The following is a 21,354-nucleotide window of genomic DNA, read 5'->3' on the forward strand; positions in this document are numbered from 1 at the left end:
CTTTCATGAAAACATACTGCATTCACCTAATACATTGGCACTGCAATGCAGTCCGATGACAACCTCTGCTGCAACACCTGCACAGTAAAGCGAACTAAGTTCTGGAGATGCTTCCAGTGAAACTGACTGAAGGTACAATGCATTTACAAACTTTAAAGCTTATAAAGGATGGGGGCATGAATACCTCACTTTGAACAGTCTCAATTGCTGAGACATTAGTTACACATGTTACAAATATACTATTAATTGATAACGGGTTAAGTATTAATTGTATAATTGGATTTACTTACCATTAACATGTGTATCCTGAAATGCATAATTTGGACTTGTGCATAGAACGAAGTTACTTGGGTTGAGCAAAACTACCTATTAAATTGTCATATGTATTTGCCTTACTAGGAAACACTGCTGTGGAAAGCACAATAAGATCCACCATTTCATTTCAAACTTAGCAAATATTTCATGTTAAGCATAAGTTTGAATATCTAGTGGTTGCTACATTTCTTATAAGAGACAGAAGTGTTCACAAATTAGTAGGAAAAACATGCAAGTTATACATTACCTCATACTGACAAAATTTCCCCAAACAGCTGTAAAAAGAAACAAAATACATATTTCAGTAATAGTAATGCATATAAATCATATTTCAAATCTTGCTTTTGATAGTTTACATTTTAGAAATCTCCAGGTGCACTGATCCAGCAATTTAAATGTGTAACTGATTTTTTTATTTGTTATTTGACAACCAGGCCTTTGATGGTGGAGCTGATAATTCAAGGCCGTGATAAATGAAGGGAATTGTATTAGATAAAATGACCTACTGGACTATAGAGCATGTCTCATCTCTCTACTGAATCCACATTGTCAGCTCCTGCAAGAATCAATTGTACTCTACGGCAAATGGTACAACTAAAACAAAAAAACTTAAATATTGTAAGAAAGAACTATATTTAGATTTTGAATCACCTTTTAAGTTAGGTTTATAACCCAACTGCGCAAGAATTTCTTTAACAAAACTTAAGACATTTGGGTGGATATGATCCGTAATTTATTGGCTTTATACAAACCACTTTACATTAAGAGGTTGAGATGTACAGAAGAAAATATAATTCTTCATATACAAGATAATAGTTTACTGTGGCTAATCCACCAAGCCCGTGTTAGGTTTGGACTGTGGGAGTAAACTAGACAAAAACCACACAAACACAGGGATAATACGCTAACTCCACACAGTCACCCAAGGCTGGAATTGAACCAGAGTTTTATGTCACCATGCTGCCCATAGAACTAAGAACAGAAGCTGGGACATGACATTTTGGTAATAGCTTATAGAAGCCATATTGTTGTTGTTCAAATAGAAAATGCATATATTGAACATACATTTATTTCCAAAAATATCAACTGTAGCCTGAACGCTTCCACGCTTTTGAACCCAAGATACAGAAGAAAAGTTTAAAGGATTTGTGAGATGAGGTTTATTACCTTTAATTGCTGGAAATCCTGTCTTTGGAAGAGCCAAAAGCTAATTGATGACTGCCTTGCAACTTTTTCTGGACCGGGTTTCTATTTCACAAACCCAGTGAGTCAAAGTCTCAAGTAGCAGTAAGGTCTCCGTCTCTCCCTCTGATCAATGATGTTCAAGATACCAACTGGAAAACTGCATTCTCAGCATAAGGAAGGGAAACAAACACAAACTTGGTGGCTGGTTCACTGCTAACAGCAGTGATGGAACCTGTCTGTGTGATCAAGCAGTCCACTCATTAAGTATGAAAGCGATCCATAAGACACAGAATGCATTAACAGTTACTCACTGCCAACTCCTTCAGACTGCTTGGCAGTATGCCAATGACCACTGGTTACAACTCCACCAGTATATACTGATGCCCATGGCATAGTAAGAAGAGATCAAAAAATGGACAGCTTGAACAGCAAAATAAAATGGCATCATTGAAAACAAAGGCAGGGAAGATCATTGACAGTAATAAACAGTTGGAGAAATTAATGCAACCTTGAGTTTTGGAATACTAGATTGTACTTGAAGGAAAACAGTCACTAAAGAAGATCTAAACACTACAGCAAGCTTGTCTGTACTGTTAAAAAAAATGATATGCCATAAAGTGCCAGAACACAACTGTTTAACCTGACTACTGATCTCAAAGGGTTCCAATGCTTTATATTGCTGACCATATTCATTACATTGTCATGAGAAAAGGCATCACACTGAGCTGTGATGATGGGCAGCCAATTTTCTACAGACGTTTAAATATGCTCACATGAAATGTATTGGTGAGAATCATAGGTTACAGCATAGAAAGATCCTCTTTGCACCAGCTGAATAAATTGCCAACCATTTAATCCCTCTTATCAACCTGCAGGTTACAGCACTTCAGGTGCAGATTCAAGTCCTTTTTACATGAGTTGGGGGTTTCAACATCAAACAGGGCAGTGACTTCCAGGCACACTCTACCCCTTTGAGTGAAAAACGCTTTCTATCATGTCTGCTCTAATCCATCTCTCTCAAGTCCTCATTATTTTGTACAACTTGATTAAATTATCTCTCAACATTCTCTGTTCTAAGGCAAATAACCCTAGCCTATTCAATCTTGCAACATACTGCACCTTCCTGGAAAAACGGAATAAGAGAAGGTGCAGATGAGCTGGAGTTAAGTGTGTACACAAATGGAGATTCTGCTGACAACAAGTAACTGAATGAAAATTGGACACTAGTCCACAGAGCAATAATGAAGGCCTTCTGCCTCCCAAAATCTCTGATCGGTTTTCTGGTAGCCTAGCAGCTTGGGGCTGTGAACAGAATTAGGAGAAGCCATCAAATTTCCCAAACTTGGGAGCTCTCTGTTCCCTTCAGTAAAAGCTACACTTTGCCTATTTTAAAAAAAAAGTTCCTTCAGTAGTTGCTGTAAGCCATAACTTTTAATAAGGCATAGACATTTTATAATTTTGAACCAGTCATCCTGTACCTCCTGGAACCACATGAAAGAAAGACCGAGAAGCAACAATGTGATCGGCACAAGAATGAACTTAGCAAATCCTGTGAATAGAGATCACTGAACTACTTTCCCAGTTTTCTCTCTCTTCATAATACACATTTTTCCCTAGCTGTGTCTGTCTGTGTGTAAGGGGATGCTTATAAGGGAGCTAGAATTTTAATTAGGTACATGTTGACTGTTCATAATTATTTTAGCTATAGCTAGAATCTATTTACCTGTAATAAATCGTAATCTTGTTAGATAAAGAAACCCGGTCCATGTGTTCTATCAACCTGCATTTGAAAATCAGGTGCTTGGAGAATTTTGCAGACTTCGATGAAGTTTTTAATTTTTGTGATGACCCTGAGAAAAGCAGGGCTTGATTTCCAATAAACTATTTCAGTGAGGCATAACAATAAGAACAATCTGGTAGCCATTACAGACATGATACAGGATGACATGGATTGGGACTTGAACTTTGAAGGCTATGGGACATTTTGGATAGACAGGAAACTAGGAATAGGTTGAGGGGTGGCTTTGTTGGTTAATTATGATATTAGCACAAGTGAGGATGACTTAAGTTCAAGAAACCAAGATGGGGAAACAGTTTAGGTTGAAATAAGCAATTACAAAGGTAAGAAGTCCCTATAGGAGTGGTGTATAGGCCACGAACAGAAACTATACGGTCAGCTGGTGTATAATGAGAGCTCATCAGAAAGGCAATGTTGATAATCATGGGTCATTTTCATCTAAATATAGACATTAAAAATCAGATGGGCAAATGTAGCCTAGATGAAGAATTCCGACAATGTTTTCAGGATAGTTTCTCAGAACAGCATGCGCTGGAACCAATCACACAGCAGGTTACAAAAGATTTGCTCGTGTGCGGTTACATAGGATTAGTGAATGACATCGGAGTCAGTAGCAATGACCATATAATTGAATTATACATTCAGTTGGAGAGATAGAGGAGTAGGTTAGAGACTATTGTTTTAAATGTAAATAAAACCAATTATAAGGACATGAAAGCAGGGATGGCTAAAGTGAATTGGCAAATGAGGTAAAGTATAGATTAATAGAGATGTCGTGGCAGATATTTAATGGAGTATTTCAGAATATATCAAATAGCAGGGGTCATAGATCCAAGCTAAGCGAAAGAAGAATTAGAAAGGACGTGAGGAAAACTTTTTTTTAAAATGTAGAGGGGAGGGGCTGGTAAAGGCAGAGACCTAAAAAGTACTTGTATCGGTGTCTGAAATGCTGTAAGCTGCAGGGCATTAGGCCAAGTGCAAGATGATGGAATTAAAAAGGGTACCTGGGTGTCTTTGGGTTGGTGTGGATAGAATGGGGTTGAAAATGTGTTGCTGGAGAAGCGCAGCAGGTCAGGCAGCATCCAGGGAACAGGAGAATCGACGTTTCGGGCATAAGCCCTTCTTAATGGGTCAAATAACCCCCTTCTGTGCTAACATTTCTACGGTTCTATATATACATTACAAAGAGCAAGAAACATCCCAAGGGATAGATCACCATCTGTGGTTAATTGGGAATATTAAGAGTTAGATCAAACTTAAAAGACAAAGCATATAATTGTGCAAACATAGGTGGCAGGACAACATATAAAAAATAATGGCCAAAAACAAATAAGCAAAGTAAAACTGGTGTGCAAAAGAGAGATATTCAGAAATATAAAGACAGATAGAAAGAGCTTCCATAAATATTGGCAAAAAAAAAGTTAAGAGTGAGCATTACTCCTAAAGAAATTGAGGCTAGAAAATTAATAATTGAAAATAAGAAAATGGCAGATGAATTGAACAGGTATTTTGCATCGACAATTGATATCCAGAAGCAATAATAAATCAGAAAATGGAAAAGATGGAGAACTCAGGAAAATCGCAATAACCTGAGTAGTAGTACTGAGCAAACTTTGGGAGATGTGGGATGACAAGTTTCTAGGTAATACGAGGATCTTTAAAAAGAGGGGCTGGTGAGACAGTTGATACATTTATTTTAATTTTCCAAAACTCCCTTCATTCAGGATGGCCCAATTAGATTGGCAGATGATCACAATTTTACAGTACAGAAGCAAGCCATTCGACCCAGAGAGCTACCGAGCTAGTCCCATTCTCCTACTCAATAATGATTGTAACTTGGGACAAAAAAGGCAGAAAAGAATAGGCCAATCAGCTTATCATTGTCACAGAGTAACTTTAGAAGACATTATTAACGTTATAACAGAGAATTTGGTTCATGATACCAATCTCAGATTTCTCTGAGGAAACACGTAGATGAATGGGAAACTAATGGATATTCTGAACTTATCAAATGCCTTCTGGAAACTTAAATAATCACATCAAAGGTTATTGAGGAAATAAGTTCACAGTGTGAGGGGCAGCATATGTGCATTGAGGGATGATTGACTGGCTAATAGGAAGCAACAGTAGGCATAAATAGGTTTGTTTCAAGTTAACAGTCTATGATGAGTGGTGTGCCACAGAGATCAGTGCAGGTAACAATTAATATAAATAAGGGAACAGAAGCTAACTGCTCCTCGGATGCTGCCTGAACTGCTGTGCTTTTCCAGCACCACTCAAATCTAAACTCTGGTTTCCAGCATCTGCAGTCATTGTTTTTACCTAAGGGAACAGAAGGTTTGATTACCTAATTTGGCAATGACCAAGATAAGTAGGAATGTAAGTTGTGAAGATCCAATGCCAGAAAATGATATAGACAGGTTCAAAGGATGGGCAAAGAAGCAGCAAAGGGAATATAACATGGGAAAATGCTGAAACATCCATTTTGCCAGAAAGAATATAAAACAAGTATATTATCTAAATGGCGAAAGATTGCAGATTTCAAATGCAGAGAGATGCAAGTGCCCTGATGTGTGAATCACAAAGGGTTAATTTGCAGGTTGTTATGGACTGGACCAGATCCCCTCAAAATATGTTAAGAAGGTAGCCCTGACCCTAATATTTTCTTATTTTACAGGTAAATGTCAGGTGCTGAGTTCCAAATACAATGTGATTGATCAAACTACTCAATGTTAAGCAAAACACAATTTATTCAAACATTATTGTTAAAATACAAAAGAAGAAAGAACTTCGAATATCTTAACTATATTGAAAAACTTAAAGAATAACAGATACAATAACTATCACTAATTAACTGTTCCAATATAGTAATATCTCAAATGGACAGGTAAGTTGGTGGTGGAGTAAGACACTCCAGCCAGAGCACATCCGTTCTGCCTGTTCCTTTCTTTTCCCTCTTTTCCTCCATTCTTTTAGCCTTGGACACCCTACCTTCTGATTCCTTGTCTCCGAAGCAGGATCGGCAGCAGCCAGCAATCAGACCATGTGGAGGTCCCCTGTGCTGGTCTGCTGCAGACAGCCGTTGGAGAGAAACTGTGATGTTTGTCTTTTTAACTTCATGTTTTTCTGACCTATGGTTATAGTGTGTATAGCTGTAACTTCTTTTCTTCATTTTTCTATTCAGTAACTAAGGATTGTACCTACGTACTCTGTCCCTAAGATGACACTATGTGTTGGTAACATTGTTACACTGTAACTAATGTTGTAACTTAAGAAGCTGTTCCTAGGTACCTTGCACATAAGATGGTGTTTTAAGTGGCATCTTATAAACTTTTCACTGTACTCATTTGAGTACATGTGATAATAAAGCTAATTCAATTCAACACCCTTGGCAAAAAGCAAATTCAGAAAACAAGTTTTGCCTCACATGCAATCCAGCAGTGTAAGAAGAGAATCCCCAGCTTTTGGCTCTAATTAAGAGAGGGATAAATAGCTTTCACTTCAAGATCCCAACAGCAACTGCTGAACACTAAACCTAAACTTTCTGGTTCTGTGGGTGGGAGCTTGATCACACCCATTGAGGCTGCATCTGTTGTTCCAACTTTTACAAAAAAACCACAGTTCAACAGCTGTTTATGTTTGCAGACTGCCCTTCACCTTTCCCCAAATCTCTCTCTGAAAGAAACTATGACAAAATACCCCTTTTAAAGCCACAGCATTGTCACAAGGCACAACAAGTAATTAGGAAAGCTATTACAATATTTTAGTTATAATTTAAAAAGTGATTTGTGAAAGAAGTAAACATGAGGTGAGAAAAAATATGTTTCCATGCAATGAACAATTTGGGTATAGACTGCCCTGGATGGAAATGTACTGGAAGCAGATTAAATTGAGGCATTCAAGAGAATGTCGCTTCTTGTAAGTAATTACCCACTGCAAGGATATTGGGAAAATGAAGGAGAATGGTACTAAGTTCTGATGCTTGTCTGAAGATCTGGTACAGACACAATGGGTCAAATGGCATCTTTCTGTGCCAGTACACTTCTGTGATTCTGTGACATTTGACTTGATAGACACAGAGGTTGACTCCTCTTGTGGGTGAGTCAAGAACTAGAGGGCATAATCTCAAAGAGGTCACCCAGTTAAAACAGAGATGAGAAGAAATTTCTTCTTACAGCAAATAATGAATATGACCTCTGTACCACAGAACACTATAGAGGTTGCACCCTTAAGGATATTCAAAATTGAGACATAGTTTTAATCTGTGAGAGAATCAAAGGCCATGGGCAAAGACAGAAAACTGAAGCTCAGGATCATCAGATCAACCACGATCTCCCTGAACGGTGGAGCATGCTCAATAGGAGAAGTAGGCCATTCGGCTCATGTCTTATGATCTGATGGAAATCCCATTGCCTCTTTCATAAAGGAAAGGAATATTTTTAAAAACTGCTCAGCTTCCAGACAGAAAAGGTGAAAAATAAAATTAGTAAAAGAACCAGAGGAAGTATGGAAAAGGTTTTAAATTTAACAACTTGTGATGATCTGGAATCCACTGGAAACATACAGAAGTGGTAAAGCATCAACAGTATTCAAAGTTTGTGAGAAGATTTGTAGCTCGGGTGCTCGTTGCTGTGGTTCTGTTCGCCGAGCTGGAAGTTTTTGTTGCAAACGTTTCGTCCCCTGTCTAGGTGACATCCTCAGTGCTTGGGAGCCTCCTGTGAAGCGCTTCTGTGGTGTTTCCTCCGGCATTTATAGTGGCCTGTCCCTGCAGCTTCCGGTTGGCAGTTTCAGCTGTCCGGTATATTGGGTCCAGGTCGATGTGTTTGTTGATGGAGTTTGTGGATGAGTGCCATGCTTCTAGGAATTCCCTGGCTGTTCTTTGTTTGGCTTGCCCTATAATAGTAGTGTTGTCCCAGTCGAATTCATGTTGCTTGTTGTCTGCGTGTGTGGCTACTAGAGATGGCTGGTCGTGTCGTTTCGTGGCTAGTTGATGTTCGTGGATGCGGATCGTCAGCTGTCTTCCTGTTTGTCCTATATAGTGTTTTGTGCAGTCCTTGCATGGGATTTTGTACACTATATTAGTTTTGCTCATGCTGGGTATCGGGTCCTTCGTTCTGGTGAGTTGTTGTCTGAGTGTGGCTGTTGGTTTGTGTGCTGTTATAAGTCCTAGTGGTCGCAGTAGTCTGGCTGTCAGTTCACAGATGTTCTTGATGTATGGTAGTGTGGCTAGTCCTTTGGGTTGCGGCATGTCCTCGTTCTGTTGTCTTTCCCTTAGGCATCTGTTGATGAAATTGCGAGGATATCCGTTTTTGGCGAATACCTTGTACAGGTGTTCCTCTTCCACTTTTTGCAGTTCTGGTGTGTTGCAGTGTGTTGTGGCCCTTTTGAATAGTGTCTTGATGCAACTTCGTTTGTGTGTATTGAGGTGGTTGCTTTCATAGTTCAGGACTTGGTCTGTGTGTGTGGCTTTCCTGTGTACCTTTGTGGTGAATTCTCTGTTTGGTGTTCTCTGTACCATCACGTCGAGGAATGGGAGTTGGTTGTCCTTTTCTTCCTCTCTCGTGAATCGGATTCCTGTGAGTGTGGAGTTGATGATCCAGTGTGTTTTCTCTATTTCCGTGTTTTTAATGATTACGAAGGTGTCATCAACGTATCTGACCCAGAGTTTGGGTTGAATTTGTGGTAAGACTGTTTGTTATAATCTTTGCATTACCGCTTCTGCTATGAGTCCTGAGATCGGTGAGCCCATGGGTGTTCCGTTGATTTGTTCGTATATTTGGTTGTTGAATGTGAAGTGTGTTGTGAGGCACAAGTCCAGTAGTTTGAGTATGCCATCTTTGTTGATGGGTTCAACATCCTGTTGTCTGTTGTGTCTGTTCAGCAGGTTGGCTATTGTTTCTCTGGCTAGGGCTTTGTCAATAGAGGTGAACAGTGCCGTTACGTCGAATGAGACCATGGTTTCTTCCTTGTCTATGTGTATATTTCTGATGATGTCCAAGAATTCCTGTGTTGATTGTATAGAGTGTCTGGATTCGCTGATCAGGTGTTTCAGTTTCTGCTGTAGTTCTTCCTCGCAATTTCATCAACAGATGCCTAAGGGAAAGACAACGGAACGAGGACATGCCGCAACCCAAAGGACTAGCCACACTACCATACATCAAGAACATTTCTGAACTGACAGCCAGACTACTGCGACCACTAGGACTTATAACGGCACACAAACCAACAGCCACACTCAGACAACTCACCAGAACGAAGAACCCGATACCCAGCATGAGCAAAACTAATGTAGTGTACAAAATCCCATGCAAGGATTGCACAAACACTATATAAGACAAACAGGAAGACAGCTAACGATCCATATCCACGAACATCAACTAGCCACGAAACGACACGACCAGCTATCCCTAGTAGCCACACACGCAGACAACAAGCAACATGAATTCGACTGGGACAACACTACTATTATAGGGCAAGCCAAACAAAGAACAGCCAGGGAATTCCTAGAAGCATGGCACTCATCCACAAACTCCATCAACAAACACATCGACCTGGACCCAATATACCGGCCACTACAGCGGACAGCTGAAACTGACAACCGGAAGCGGCAGGGACAGGCCACTATAAATGCCGGAGACACACCACAGAAGCGCTTCACAGGAGGCTCCCAAGCACTGAGGATGTCACCTAGACAGGGGACGAAACGTTTGCAACAAAAACTTCCAGCTTGGCGAACAGAACCACAGCATCAACAGTATCTCATGGAAGTGGAAAAGTGCTAGAAACAAACCAAGATAATAAGAAAAGGAGTACAACTTCATTGGATAGTTCTTTCAAACAGCTGTTGAATGAGCTGCTTCTGTCCTGGAACATTCTCAAACGGATATAAGACTAGAATAAGGAATCATTCTAATCTAAATGAATATCCATTAAGCTCCCAAATATATGCATGGATGCAAAAAAACCTTTAACTTGTCATAGAAAACACAGCAGCATATTTTTGAGCTAGATATTATACAATAAAATTCAGAAATCTTCATAAGACAATAATTTCAATAACAAACTACACCTTGAGTTATCGTTTTCATCCTTGTTTTCAAATGTATGGCTTTACTTTGCTCCACCCTTACTTTATAATCTCCTTAAATTCAACAACACTCCAAGAAATTTGCACTCCTCTAATTCTGCCTTCCTTTGCATCCTAATTATAATTGCTCCATAATTGGCTGCCATTCACTCAGATCCCCAAGACTCAAGTCTGAAATTTTCTCCTCGTACTGCCCTGCCTTTCTAGCTTCCCTCCCTCTTTTAAAGCACTCCTGAAAACCCACACTTTGACCAAACTTTGGATTATCGGATTTAATATTTCCATTTGTAATTCACATTGTATAACACTGTGAAATGCCCTGGCACATTTCTTTACATTAGAGGCACTACACAAAAATAAAAAGTTGGAGATTGGCGGTGAAACTCCACAGGTCTGGCAGCACCTGTGGAGAAAAAGCAGAGTTAGGATTTTGAATACAGTGACCCTCTAAGCGTTAACTCTGCTTTCTCTCCACAGACGCTTACACACCTGCCGAGTTTCTCCAGCAATCTGTTTTTGTTTCAGATCTTCAGCCCCCACAGTTCTTTGTTTATGTGGATTGTGACAATAAATGCCAATATACATATTGCATGTACTTGTCTCAGAAATAAATCCCAAATTAAAATAGCTGTAATGGAACAATTACATCTATATGGGTTCAGTATTGTTTTTGTTTATATATTATATAGAACAGATAACAAAAGGAAATTTCAAAAGTTCTTCGTGTACATTACTTTGATTGCATAAATACAACCAACCATTAATCATCTATCTCAACTCCGACATTACAAATATACACAATTCAATCTACAGAAAGTCTAGACTATCATCATGGCTATGAAACTGTAGGAAACATGCACCTATTCAATTCTATAATAGTGCTACAATGAAGAGGCCAAAGTGAACATAGGCCCTTTAGAGAAAGAAGCTGGGGAAATAATAAAGAGCAACTAGGAAATGCCAGTGGAGTTGAATAATTACTTTGCACTAATCTGCATGGCAGAGAACACTAATGGCATCTCAAAAATACTAAATGACCAATTAGCTGGGGCGGGGGGGTGGCAGAAGTAAACATATCACTAAAGGAATAAGTACTAGGGGAACTAATGGGGCTAAAGGTTGATAATTCTTTGATAATTCTTTGATAATGGTGGGGCGGGGGGGGGGAATGAGTCTCCTCAGCAGGTTGGTGCAGTCTCAATACACCGAATGGTCTCTTTCAGCACTATAGGGATTCTATGAATACCCTGGTTCAAAAGGGAGGAAGACAAAACCACAGGAAAAGCATAAAACAGCTTAACACCTATTACTGGGAAACTGTTAGAGTCTATTATAAAGGATGCAATAGAAGAACATGATAATATAGTATCCATAATAAAATCATGCAGAGTCAGTATGGTTTAATGATGGGGACATCATAACTGACAAATGTATCAGAATTCTTTGAGGTGGTAACAAGTGGGAAAGATAAATGGGAACCAGTAGATGTAATATATTTGGATTACCAAAATGCACTCAGTAAGGTTCAGGTAGTTCTAGGATACTGTGCATTTCAGCAGCCCGATTTGGCTATAATATTGCTGAAGAATTAAGGGACAGTATTTTCGAGAATGTTTGCCTCCATTGGCAATAGCGCGATTCCAAAGGGAATAGGTTTGCACACTTCATCCTGCGCATGTGAGATATCGATGCTGGTTTTCTTGCTGTTCTGCACACGCACTGAAGTCTCTGAACCGGTCTGTGAATACGCTACATCAGTGCTCGACTTTATGCCACTCTGCAAGTGCATGAGGCTTCGTGCTGTTCTGAACATGCACAATGAGTGTGCCGGGCTTCGTGCCGTTCTGCGCATGAGCCAATGTCAGCTGCAGACAGAGCAGCTTTCTGTGAGAGTTACTGTATTAAATTTACTTTTGATTTGTTAATAAATATGATTTCAACCTTCACTCAGGCTGTGCTATACTTTGTGTTAGACGTTTGGGTGATTTTTGAGCAATTCAGAGTGATATTTTTTGCTGGTCTGCCTCCTAACCCCCCTTTTCCCATAGGTCTCATTATTTCTATTAAGCGTCACAAAGGTGGTCCTTTTTTTCTAAAAGTTGTTCCTTTCTCAAGAATGTCCTTGTTTTTTTTTTCCAGAGGGGTCATAAACCAGCTCCTAGTCAGATTAGACTGGTTTGGTACAGAGATCAAAAGATATTGAAAGGCCATTTTTGCATCTATGTAAACAGAAGAGACTTCAAGCCAAAGTGGTCATGTTTTAGAAGTGACCTGTATAATGAAAGGGGGGTGGTCAGCTCTCTAGCTGAGCTGTTCAATCCAGAACTAGTTAAGAGTTCAACTGAGATATGTGGCAACTCTCTCACTCTTTCTGCCATTCTAACTTCAACCTGTAATCTTCTATTCCACTTTTAACTGTGTTTTAAGGGGGTTTGCTTATTGGGACTGTTGTATATATTCGGAACAGCATAATTAAGTCTAGTTTAGATAGACTGAATTCTGTAGGAGTTTTTTATTCTGTTCTTTGCGTTTCATTGTGAATAAATTTCTGTTTTAAAACCTAGTAGTCAATCTAGCTAGCTTATTCTGAGTAATTCTCACTGTACACTTACCAAAACAAATTGCAAAGTTATGGTCTGGGTTGCCTGCTCAAAAATGTTTCAAGTGGTCTATCCTAATCCATAACATAAGCAAGATTTCGCTGGAACACAACAACGGCATTATAGGAGAACTACTTGTGATGCATAAAGGGTACTTAATAAAAGAACCCATGGTGTTAGCAGAGGTAGAGGATTTGATATTAGAAGGCACAGAAATGGGGGTCAAGAGGTATTTTCAGGATGGGAACTTGTACAGGATTCAGTAATGGAGCCACAATTATTAATGACTTATATGACAGAGATGAATGTACTTCTGGCAAAGTTTGTAGATGGCACAAAAATAAGTGGGAAAGCAGGTGATGAGTATGACACGATGAGTCTACAGAGGGAGATGGGCAGGTTATGTACTTGGGCAAAAGTCTGGTAGCTGGAATAGTGTGTTAGAAAATGTGTTGATATGCACTTTGACAGGAAGAAGAGGAGCTGAATATTATTCAAACTGGAGAAAGATTTCAAAAAGCTGAAGCAGACAAATGTAGGAGCACTCGTGCACAAATTCAGAAAAGCTATCATTCAAGTTCAGCAGATAATAGGGAAGACAAGTGGACCATTTGCCTTCATTTAATAGGGAAGAGTATAAGAACAGGAATGTCTTGCTAAAATATGCAAAGTACTTGTTAGAATACATCTGGAATACGATGAATGGTTTTGGTCTCCCTATCTAAGGAAACACGAGAAGCAGCCCAGAGAAGGTTCATTAAGTTGATTTCGGAGATGGTGGAATGTTCTTAGAGGAGGTTAAGTAGCTTGGGCTTGAAAAATGAGAGATGACTTTATTTAAAAGCATTTAGATCCTGAGGGAATTCATTGGGTGTGAAACGTATCACAGGATGTAACAGAGTTAGGGGTCACCTACCTGACAGAAAGTGGAGGAATGACACCTGTAAGGACAGTGTCTGTGGATTTTTTTTTAAATTGAAGACCACTGTTGGAACTAGATATTTAAATATTTTCAATGCTGAGATAGACTGATTTTTAAATTAGTAAGAGAATCAAAGATTATAGGGGTAATTCAGGAAAGCAGAGTTGAGGATTATCAGACCATCCATTATCTCACAAATGGCAGAGCTTTCTCAATATGCTGGTTGGCTTGCACCTCCTCTCTCTTATGGTCTTAAAGTACTTTCTCCCTGTTCACTCTCTGCCCTGCAATGCTTGGCCCTCTATTCTCTGTCCACTATGATCTATCCCATTCCTATTCCCTGGACTACGTCCTCAACCCATGAAAGTGCAGACCGCCACCTGTATTCAGGCCTTAATCCTATTCTCTACCCAGTATCATCTATCTCTTCTCTAACTCACCAGATATCCATCCTCTATTCTTCCAATACTGCCACCCTTTGATTTCCCATGTTCCTCCACTTTCCCATGGCCCATACCCCAATCTTCCAATGACCCCCTCTCCAGTCACAACTCACTGCTAGTCTCCAAAACTCTCATCTTCTGCAGTACCCCGGCCTCCCTCCCACTCTCCATGCCCCATTCCCCCAAACCATCATCCTCTGGATTCTCCACCAACCCTCGCTCATCACACACATTCTCATGTCCCCTCACTCTGTCGTCTCCAACACACCCTCGTCCCAAATCTCTGTTTCGCCAGCATCTGTCCCCCTCTACATTCTGCACGACATTCTCCAGGACCCCTTGCCCTCTATTCTCCAACTCCCAGTTCTCTAGCCCCCTTCAATTCTCCACCCCTCCCCCCTCAATCCTCCACATACGACCGCCCAGTTTCCACTCTCTCCACTCCATTCTCCCCCATTATTTTCCAGCCTTATTTCCCCATCCTTTCGGAATCAGCCCTTGATTTATTTTCTGAGGGATTCTGGGTCTTCTGTATAATAAACCAATCACGTACTCACATGCTACGTATGCAAGCAGTGCAAGTGCAATCAAAAACTTTATCATTCTTCGGTTAATGTGACTGAACAGAGCCGCCAGACGCTTCTTTACCATCCTCCGCTACCCAGACGACGTCGGTTCATGGGGCATCTACTGCGCATGTGTGAACCGACCGGTATTACCGCGCAAGCGCACGAAGTTATCACGGCATTGTGGGATAGCTTTGATCCTCCCAGCGCAAGATCTGGTCCTCCTACTTCAATAAGGATAGTCTGAAGGGGACATGACAGAATTATATGGTGAACGAGGGGCGTTAAGTTTTGTTTCTTATTGCTATGATATGTCATTATAATACGTTGTAAAACAATCTTTTTTTGTGCTTATTGTTTTTTTGGGAAGATAATATTAATAAAGCAAACCTTTCCACTTCCCTGAATTTCATTTGAAACTTTTCACTTGAAATCATGCATACAATTCTTTTTTGACAAGCATCCATCAACTTCATTTTTTAAAAACTCCAATGGCACTTTATTCCATCACTTCTGCTGGCAATCTGTACCACAAATTCTCTTATATAGTTATCTTAACTCTTTTATATTTTTACAATGGTGAGGTCTATAATACTGTTATTTTTCATGGTTATCTATAGTTTTGCGATGACTATATTTGAGGACAGTTGCTTTGAATATAGGGCACATAAAAAGGTGATATGACTTGTACTGGAGTTATATGCATGGGTGGTGTAATTGTTAGAGATCTGAGGAAGACTCATTATGAAGACGGAAGTGCATGATTTTACCTTTGAAGATAGTCAGCAGGGACTGGATATGCCTTGAATAAACTCAAAGTTGGAGAAAGTTGTATTATGGCTACATTCCTGAAATAAAACTAAATAATAGCCCAGATCATCAGAGACCAGGCATAAATGAGCCAAGATGCACATCAGAGTCCTGTGGAACTCCCAATGTGGGAATTGCCCAGCAGATTTGAATGTCTAATGGATAACTCCCCTATTTCCAAGTGTTTTGAATGAAACTCCAGGAGAAACTTGTAATGATGACACAGAACTGCAATTATAGAGCACAGTTGGCAGCGTATAGACAAAGTTAGAACATGTGAGAAGGTACGTGCTGGAAGACACATCAGAGTGGACACACTGGAGGAAGCACAGAAAACACAAGGACTTGAACACACAAAGAATATGAATTAGTTTCCATGCTGTATTATCTCTATGATTCTGGCTCTTACATAATGTATCTGTAAGAATCTGGTCCTTTTGCAAAAGGAGGACATATTGTGATATCAAACCACAACAAAAGACCCAGAGCACTCAGTGAAAATATCCAATTCTGAGCTACATTTGGAGACATCAAACAGTCTCTTATACATTCTGAGGGAACCTTCAGCTGAGAGCTCTTCATATGGAGACTGTTTGGCATCTGCTGAAGGTGCTGCTAGACATGGGCTTGCCGGTTTATCTGTTCCTCCTCTATGTCTCTGTGTCTTTGTTATGTTGCTGCAACAGTAATGATAAAGCCCACTTTGGTTGGATCCATCGGTCACCAAGCAAAGAACCTGTATGAGGAACATAAAGAATAAAACAGATCCTTCATAATGTGAGCATTCAGCATTCACATCATGCACACATAACAATTCACCATACTCCTTCAAACAACGGGATGTGAAGCAATCTGACACAGAATGCCTCAACCTGGAACTTTGGCTTAGGACCTTGTTCTAAGGAATGTGTCAGTAGTCATGTCACGAGTGACAATTGGAGATTGTAAGTGCTGCATGAGTACTGAGACCTTGTCCTCCCAGTTCCACATCACAAAATACATCACTACATACAAGAATAAATTTGTAAATACTTAACAATTCAAGATTGATGGAATCGGTTCTGTGCTTCATGTAACCTTTGAGATCTTGGATTGTCTCTGTGAATTGGGGCCTGCAGATTCCTATTTCAAGGTTGCCAAGATCACTTTTGCTTCACAGAGAAGACAGTTTTCAAGCTGTAATGACCAATGACATAGTCAAGATTGCTTGTGACCAGGATTTGCACACCAAACAGTTGTACATTGCATGCATTTCTCATGTGTGATGCTATGAGTACAGATGACCTCGACCTGTGCTGTTTAGGGATTCATTTGCTCACAAGTAAAGCCCATGTGCTCAGGCAGCAAAACAAATGTTTGATTCCATCCACTCCAGTTGTGGTCATAGCCATTTTCCACTTGTAGTGTGCATTTTCAAGTTGATTGAACATGACAGGTAATACAGGTTGCAGTTGATACAATGAGTTGCAGGTATAGTCAGTAATCAAGGAAATTCCATGAACATCAATATTTATTTGTTCCTTGTGCTCCCTGGGTGGCCTATCAGTACTGATCCTCCATGTTTTCCTACTCCACCTGCAATTATGTTTGCCCACTATTGTGCTGTGTAGTAATCATTCAAGGCCACAACCACTCTCACAGCAATATCCTCACATTTACTATCACCTACACCCATTATATGCCAAATATCCGGCTTCACTATTCTTGTCTCCTCGGCATCTGTGGTGGCAGTCTCCAGTTTCCAGCATTGAGTTTCCCAACTTCCCTTTCATAACAGTATCCCATGATAATGTCCCTTGACTTTCATCCAGGTACCCTGCTGGACTGACTATTGCCCACTCCCCTTACTGATGTAGAAGGAAACTCGGAAAGGATGAGTGCCCAGCTCCATGACTGATCTGTTGCAGCTCTCCAAGTGATATGCCACAAATCCCCTGATAGTTTGCACTTAATGATAGATCTGACTGTGGTCCATTTTTCAAGTGGCAGTGCTACGTTGTGAGCATCAAAGTGGGCACCAAATGTGTGAATGCAAAGAGAATGACGAAGCCTTGAGATGCTCCCTGGTCCAATCCATAAGAGAGTGCTTGTCCCTTACAGCAGTATTTGGATGAAACGTGCTCTCCAAATTGCATGCTTGAAATGCAGAGCTATATTGTACATAGATCAGAGACGTGCCACAATAGTGCAGTCAGGCTAGTAAATGTTGGATGCTAAGATCTGTGGAGGGGGTGAATGTGGTTGCTCTCCATGAAACGTGCCCTGAGATATTGGTCCTTGGCATTCATGATGGAGGCCCAGAGGAGCAACTGGCAAGCTTAAGTCACAGGTAACTGCTGACTTCCGAAACCCTGTCCACGATCTATAATGCAGAAGTCAGGAGTGTGTTGGAATACTCCCCACTTACCTGGATGATTGCACCTCCAGCAACACTCAAGAATCTTGACACCATCCAGAATAAAGCAGCCCATTTGACTGACATAACATCCACATCCTCCGCCAGTAACTCAGTAACAACAGTGCATACCATCTACAAGATGCACAGCAGCAATTCATCAACGATCCTTTGTCAGAACCATGCAAACCCTCAACCGCTACCTCATAGAAGGACAAGGGCACCAGATACATGGGAAGACCACCACCTGCAAGTTCCTCCCAAGCCACTCCCCATCCTGTTGTTGAAATATACGATCATTCTTCCACTGTCGCACTGTCAAAATCCTGGAACTCCCCACCCCCACCTCACCAATGGCATTGTGGGTCTGTCTACAGCACATAGCCTGCAGTAGTTCAAAAGGGCAGCTTACCATATTGTTCTCAAGGGCAATTAGGGGAAACAATAAATGTGAGCCAGCCTATGACACAAGATCCCAAGATTAAATAAAAGCAAAGTCCTCTTGATGCTCACTATTGAGACTCTTTCTCACTGTCTAGGACATGATTTGAAAATGAGACTTCTTGCTCTCAATATCAAGAAGCTCCTTGCTATCACATCTCATGCAATTTTTCCAACTTTTATGCTATGGTCCACTTTGTTCAGTGGTGGGAAAATTCTGTCCAATATTTATTCTGTTGAGTTTATTGAGGTTTAAGATTTCATCTTGTTCATTTGATTTATCACTGGATTAATCCAGATTGATTTCACTGGTATACCCCTTAGGGTCTCCACATCCACCTTTTGTTTTGGGGTATATTCCCTTCCCTTTCTCTTTGTCCTTTGTCCTCGGAATGGCTTTCCACTAACCTGTCCCCCATAGAACATTACTGCTTCTGGGTGGGTGTTCAGCATCTGCTGTATTCTCTTTTGGCTCTTTCAATAAGTGAGGCATCCCCATCAATGTCTCTTTGCCTTCCTATCTGGTCTCCACTTAACTCTGAAAAGGAGTCGACTAAATTCCTCAGTGACTCACTTCATTTGTTTTAAACTCCATGTATGACTCTGTGGTCTCTTTTATTTTTGCTGGCCTGGCTTTGACCTTTTTAACTTCTTTGGATTCTGTGCTGTGGTTCTGTTCGCCGAGCTGGGAATTTGTGTTGCAGACGTTTCGTCCCCTGTCTAGGTGACATCCTCAGTGCTTGGGAGCCTCCTGTGAAGCGCTTCTGTTATCTTTCCAGGTCGATGACCCAATATATCGACCACTGCAGCGGACAGCTGGAACTGACAACCGGAAGCGGCAGATTCAAACCACTACAAATGCCGTAGGAAAGATCACAGAAGCACTTCACAGGAGGCTCCCAAGCACTGAGAATGTCACCTAGACAGGGGACGAAACATCTGCAACACAAATTCCCAGCTTGGCGAACAGAACCACAACAACGAGCACCCGAGCTACAAATCTTCTCACAGACTTTGATCTTTGGATTCTATCCTAATTCTTCCTGACACTGTTGATCTGGCTTTGGCCTCTACCATATTCACTAATATTTCTTTCAGATGTGGCCAATCTGATCCTGGCCTCTTTAAACTAAGGTGGCATCTCCTTAGCCATTTTAACTCTCAGATGTTCCACAGTTCCTAACACTGCCCCTGACCCTTACTTGGCTTTCAGCAGTCCTCTTTCCAGCCTTCCAACTATTTTGACAATTGTTCTGACCTTTTGTGGGTACAACCTTCCAATCTGTCAGGTTTTCCACAACAAATATCCACCTCTTGCATAGCCAATCTTGGGATCATGCCCACTGTTACTAACCCTATAGCATGATTTCTCTGGTACCAGTATTCTATGAGTCACTTGATGAACACACTGGAATTTACCTGGGAAGATTGGCGGTTGGGAGGAGGTGGGGAGGTGGTTGGTGGTGTTTTTTAATCATCTCCATTTTCAAATCAGAGTCTCAAAAATTGCTGATATTCTTTTCTGGCTCCTGTAATTAATTAAATTGTTGGATTTCTGATGGTTAGCTATAAGAGTGAGCTCAGGAGTGCTGGCGATTTTCTTTTGAATAACTCTCAATCTGCTGATTTGTAAATCTTAGAAATTCATCCAACATCCTTACAGAGCACCTACCAAACCCACAACCACTTCCACCTAGAAGGACAAGGAAAGCAAAAACATGGAAACATCACCACCATCAAGTTCCCCTCCAAGTCACTCTCCACCCTGACTTGGAAATATATAGCCATTTCTTCACTATCTGGATTAGTGGTGCTGGAAGAGCACAGCAGTTCAGGCAGCATCCATGGAGCAGCGAAATCGACGTTTTGGGCAAAAGCCCTTCATCAGGAATAAAGTCAGTGAGCCTGAAGCGTGGAGAGATAAGCAAGAGGAGGGTGGGGGTGGGGAGAAAGTAGCATAGAGTACAATGGGTGAGTGGGAGAGGGGATGAAGGTGATAGGTCAGGGAGGAGAGGGTGGAGTGGATAGGTGGAAAAGGAGATAGGCAGGTAGGACAAGTCTGGACAAGTCATGGGGACAGTGCTAAGCTGGAAGTTTGGAACTAGGGTGAGGTGGGGGAAGGGGAAATGAGGAAACTGTTGAAGTCCACATTGATGCCCTGGGGTTGAAGTGTTCCGAGGCGGAAGATGAGGCGTTCTTCCTCCAGGCGTCTGGTGGTGAGGGAGTGGCGGTGAAGGAGGCCCAGGACCTCCATGTCCTCGGCAGAGTGGGAGGGGGAGTTGTTGGGCCACGGGGCGGTGAGGTTGATTGGTGCAGGTGTCCCAGAGATGTTCCCTAAAGCGCTCTGCTAGGAGGCGCCCAGTCTCCCCAATGTAGAGGAGACCGCATCGGGAGCAACAGATACAATAAATGATATTAGTGGATGTGCAGGTAAAACTTTGATGGATGTGGAAGGCTCCTTTAGGGCCTTGGATAGAGGTGAGGGAGGAGGTGTGGGCGCAGGTTTTACAGTTCCTGCGGTGACAGGGGAAAGTGCCAGAATGGGAGGGTGGGTTGTAGGGAGGCGTGGACCTGACCAGGTAGTCACGGAGGGAACGGTCTTTGCGGAAGGTGGAAAGGGGTGGGGAGGGAAATATATCCCTGGTGGTGGGGTCTTTTTGGAGGTGGCAGAAATGTTGGCGGATGATTTGGTTTATTCTTCACTATCGCTCAGTCAAAATCCTGGAATTCCCTCCCTAATGGTATTGTGTGTCTACCTACAAAGGGCAGACTGCAGCAGTTCAAGGAGGGCA

General features: G+C 41.2%; 1 protein-coding gene across 2 annotated transcripts in view; it reads right to left on the reverse strand.

Moving 5' to 3' along the window:
• The window catches only part of uxs1 (UDP-glucuronate decarboxylase 1), a 75,471-nt gene extending 60,436 nt beyond the window's left edge, over positions 1-15,035 (reverse strand). For both annotated transcript variants that reach the window (XM_043691759.2, XM_043691758.2), the window contains exons 1-2: positions 14,908-15,035; positions 563-590 (exon numbers count right to left, since the gene is read on the reverse strand). In XM_043691759.2, the coding sequence (XP_043547694.2) occupies positions 563-590; positions 14,908-15,001 (122 nt within the window). In that variant the 5' untranslated portion in view covers positions 15,002-15,035. The remainder of the gene's footprint in view (positions 1-562; positions 591-14,907) is intronic.
• Positions 15,036-21,354: the final 6,319 nt, after the last annotated feature.

This window comes from Chiloscyllium plagiosum, unplaced genomic scaffold, assembly GCF_037043375.1.
Source record: "Chiloscyllium plagiosum isolate Xiang-an unplaced genomic scaffold, Cpla_swu_hap1 HiC_scaffold_6, whole genome shotgun sequence".
NCBI classification, from domain to species: domain Eukaryota; kingdom Metazoa; phylum Chordata; class Chondrichthyes; order Orectolobiformes; family Hemiscylliidae; genus Chiloscyllium; species Chiloscyllium plagiosum.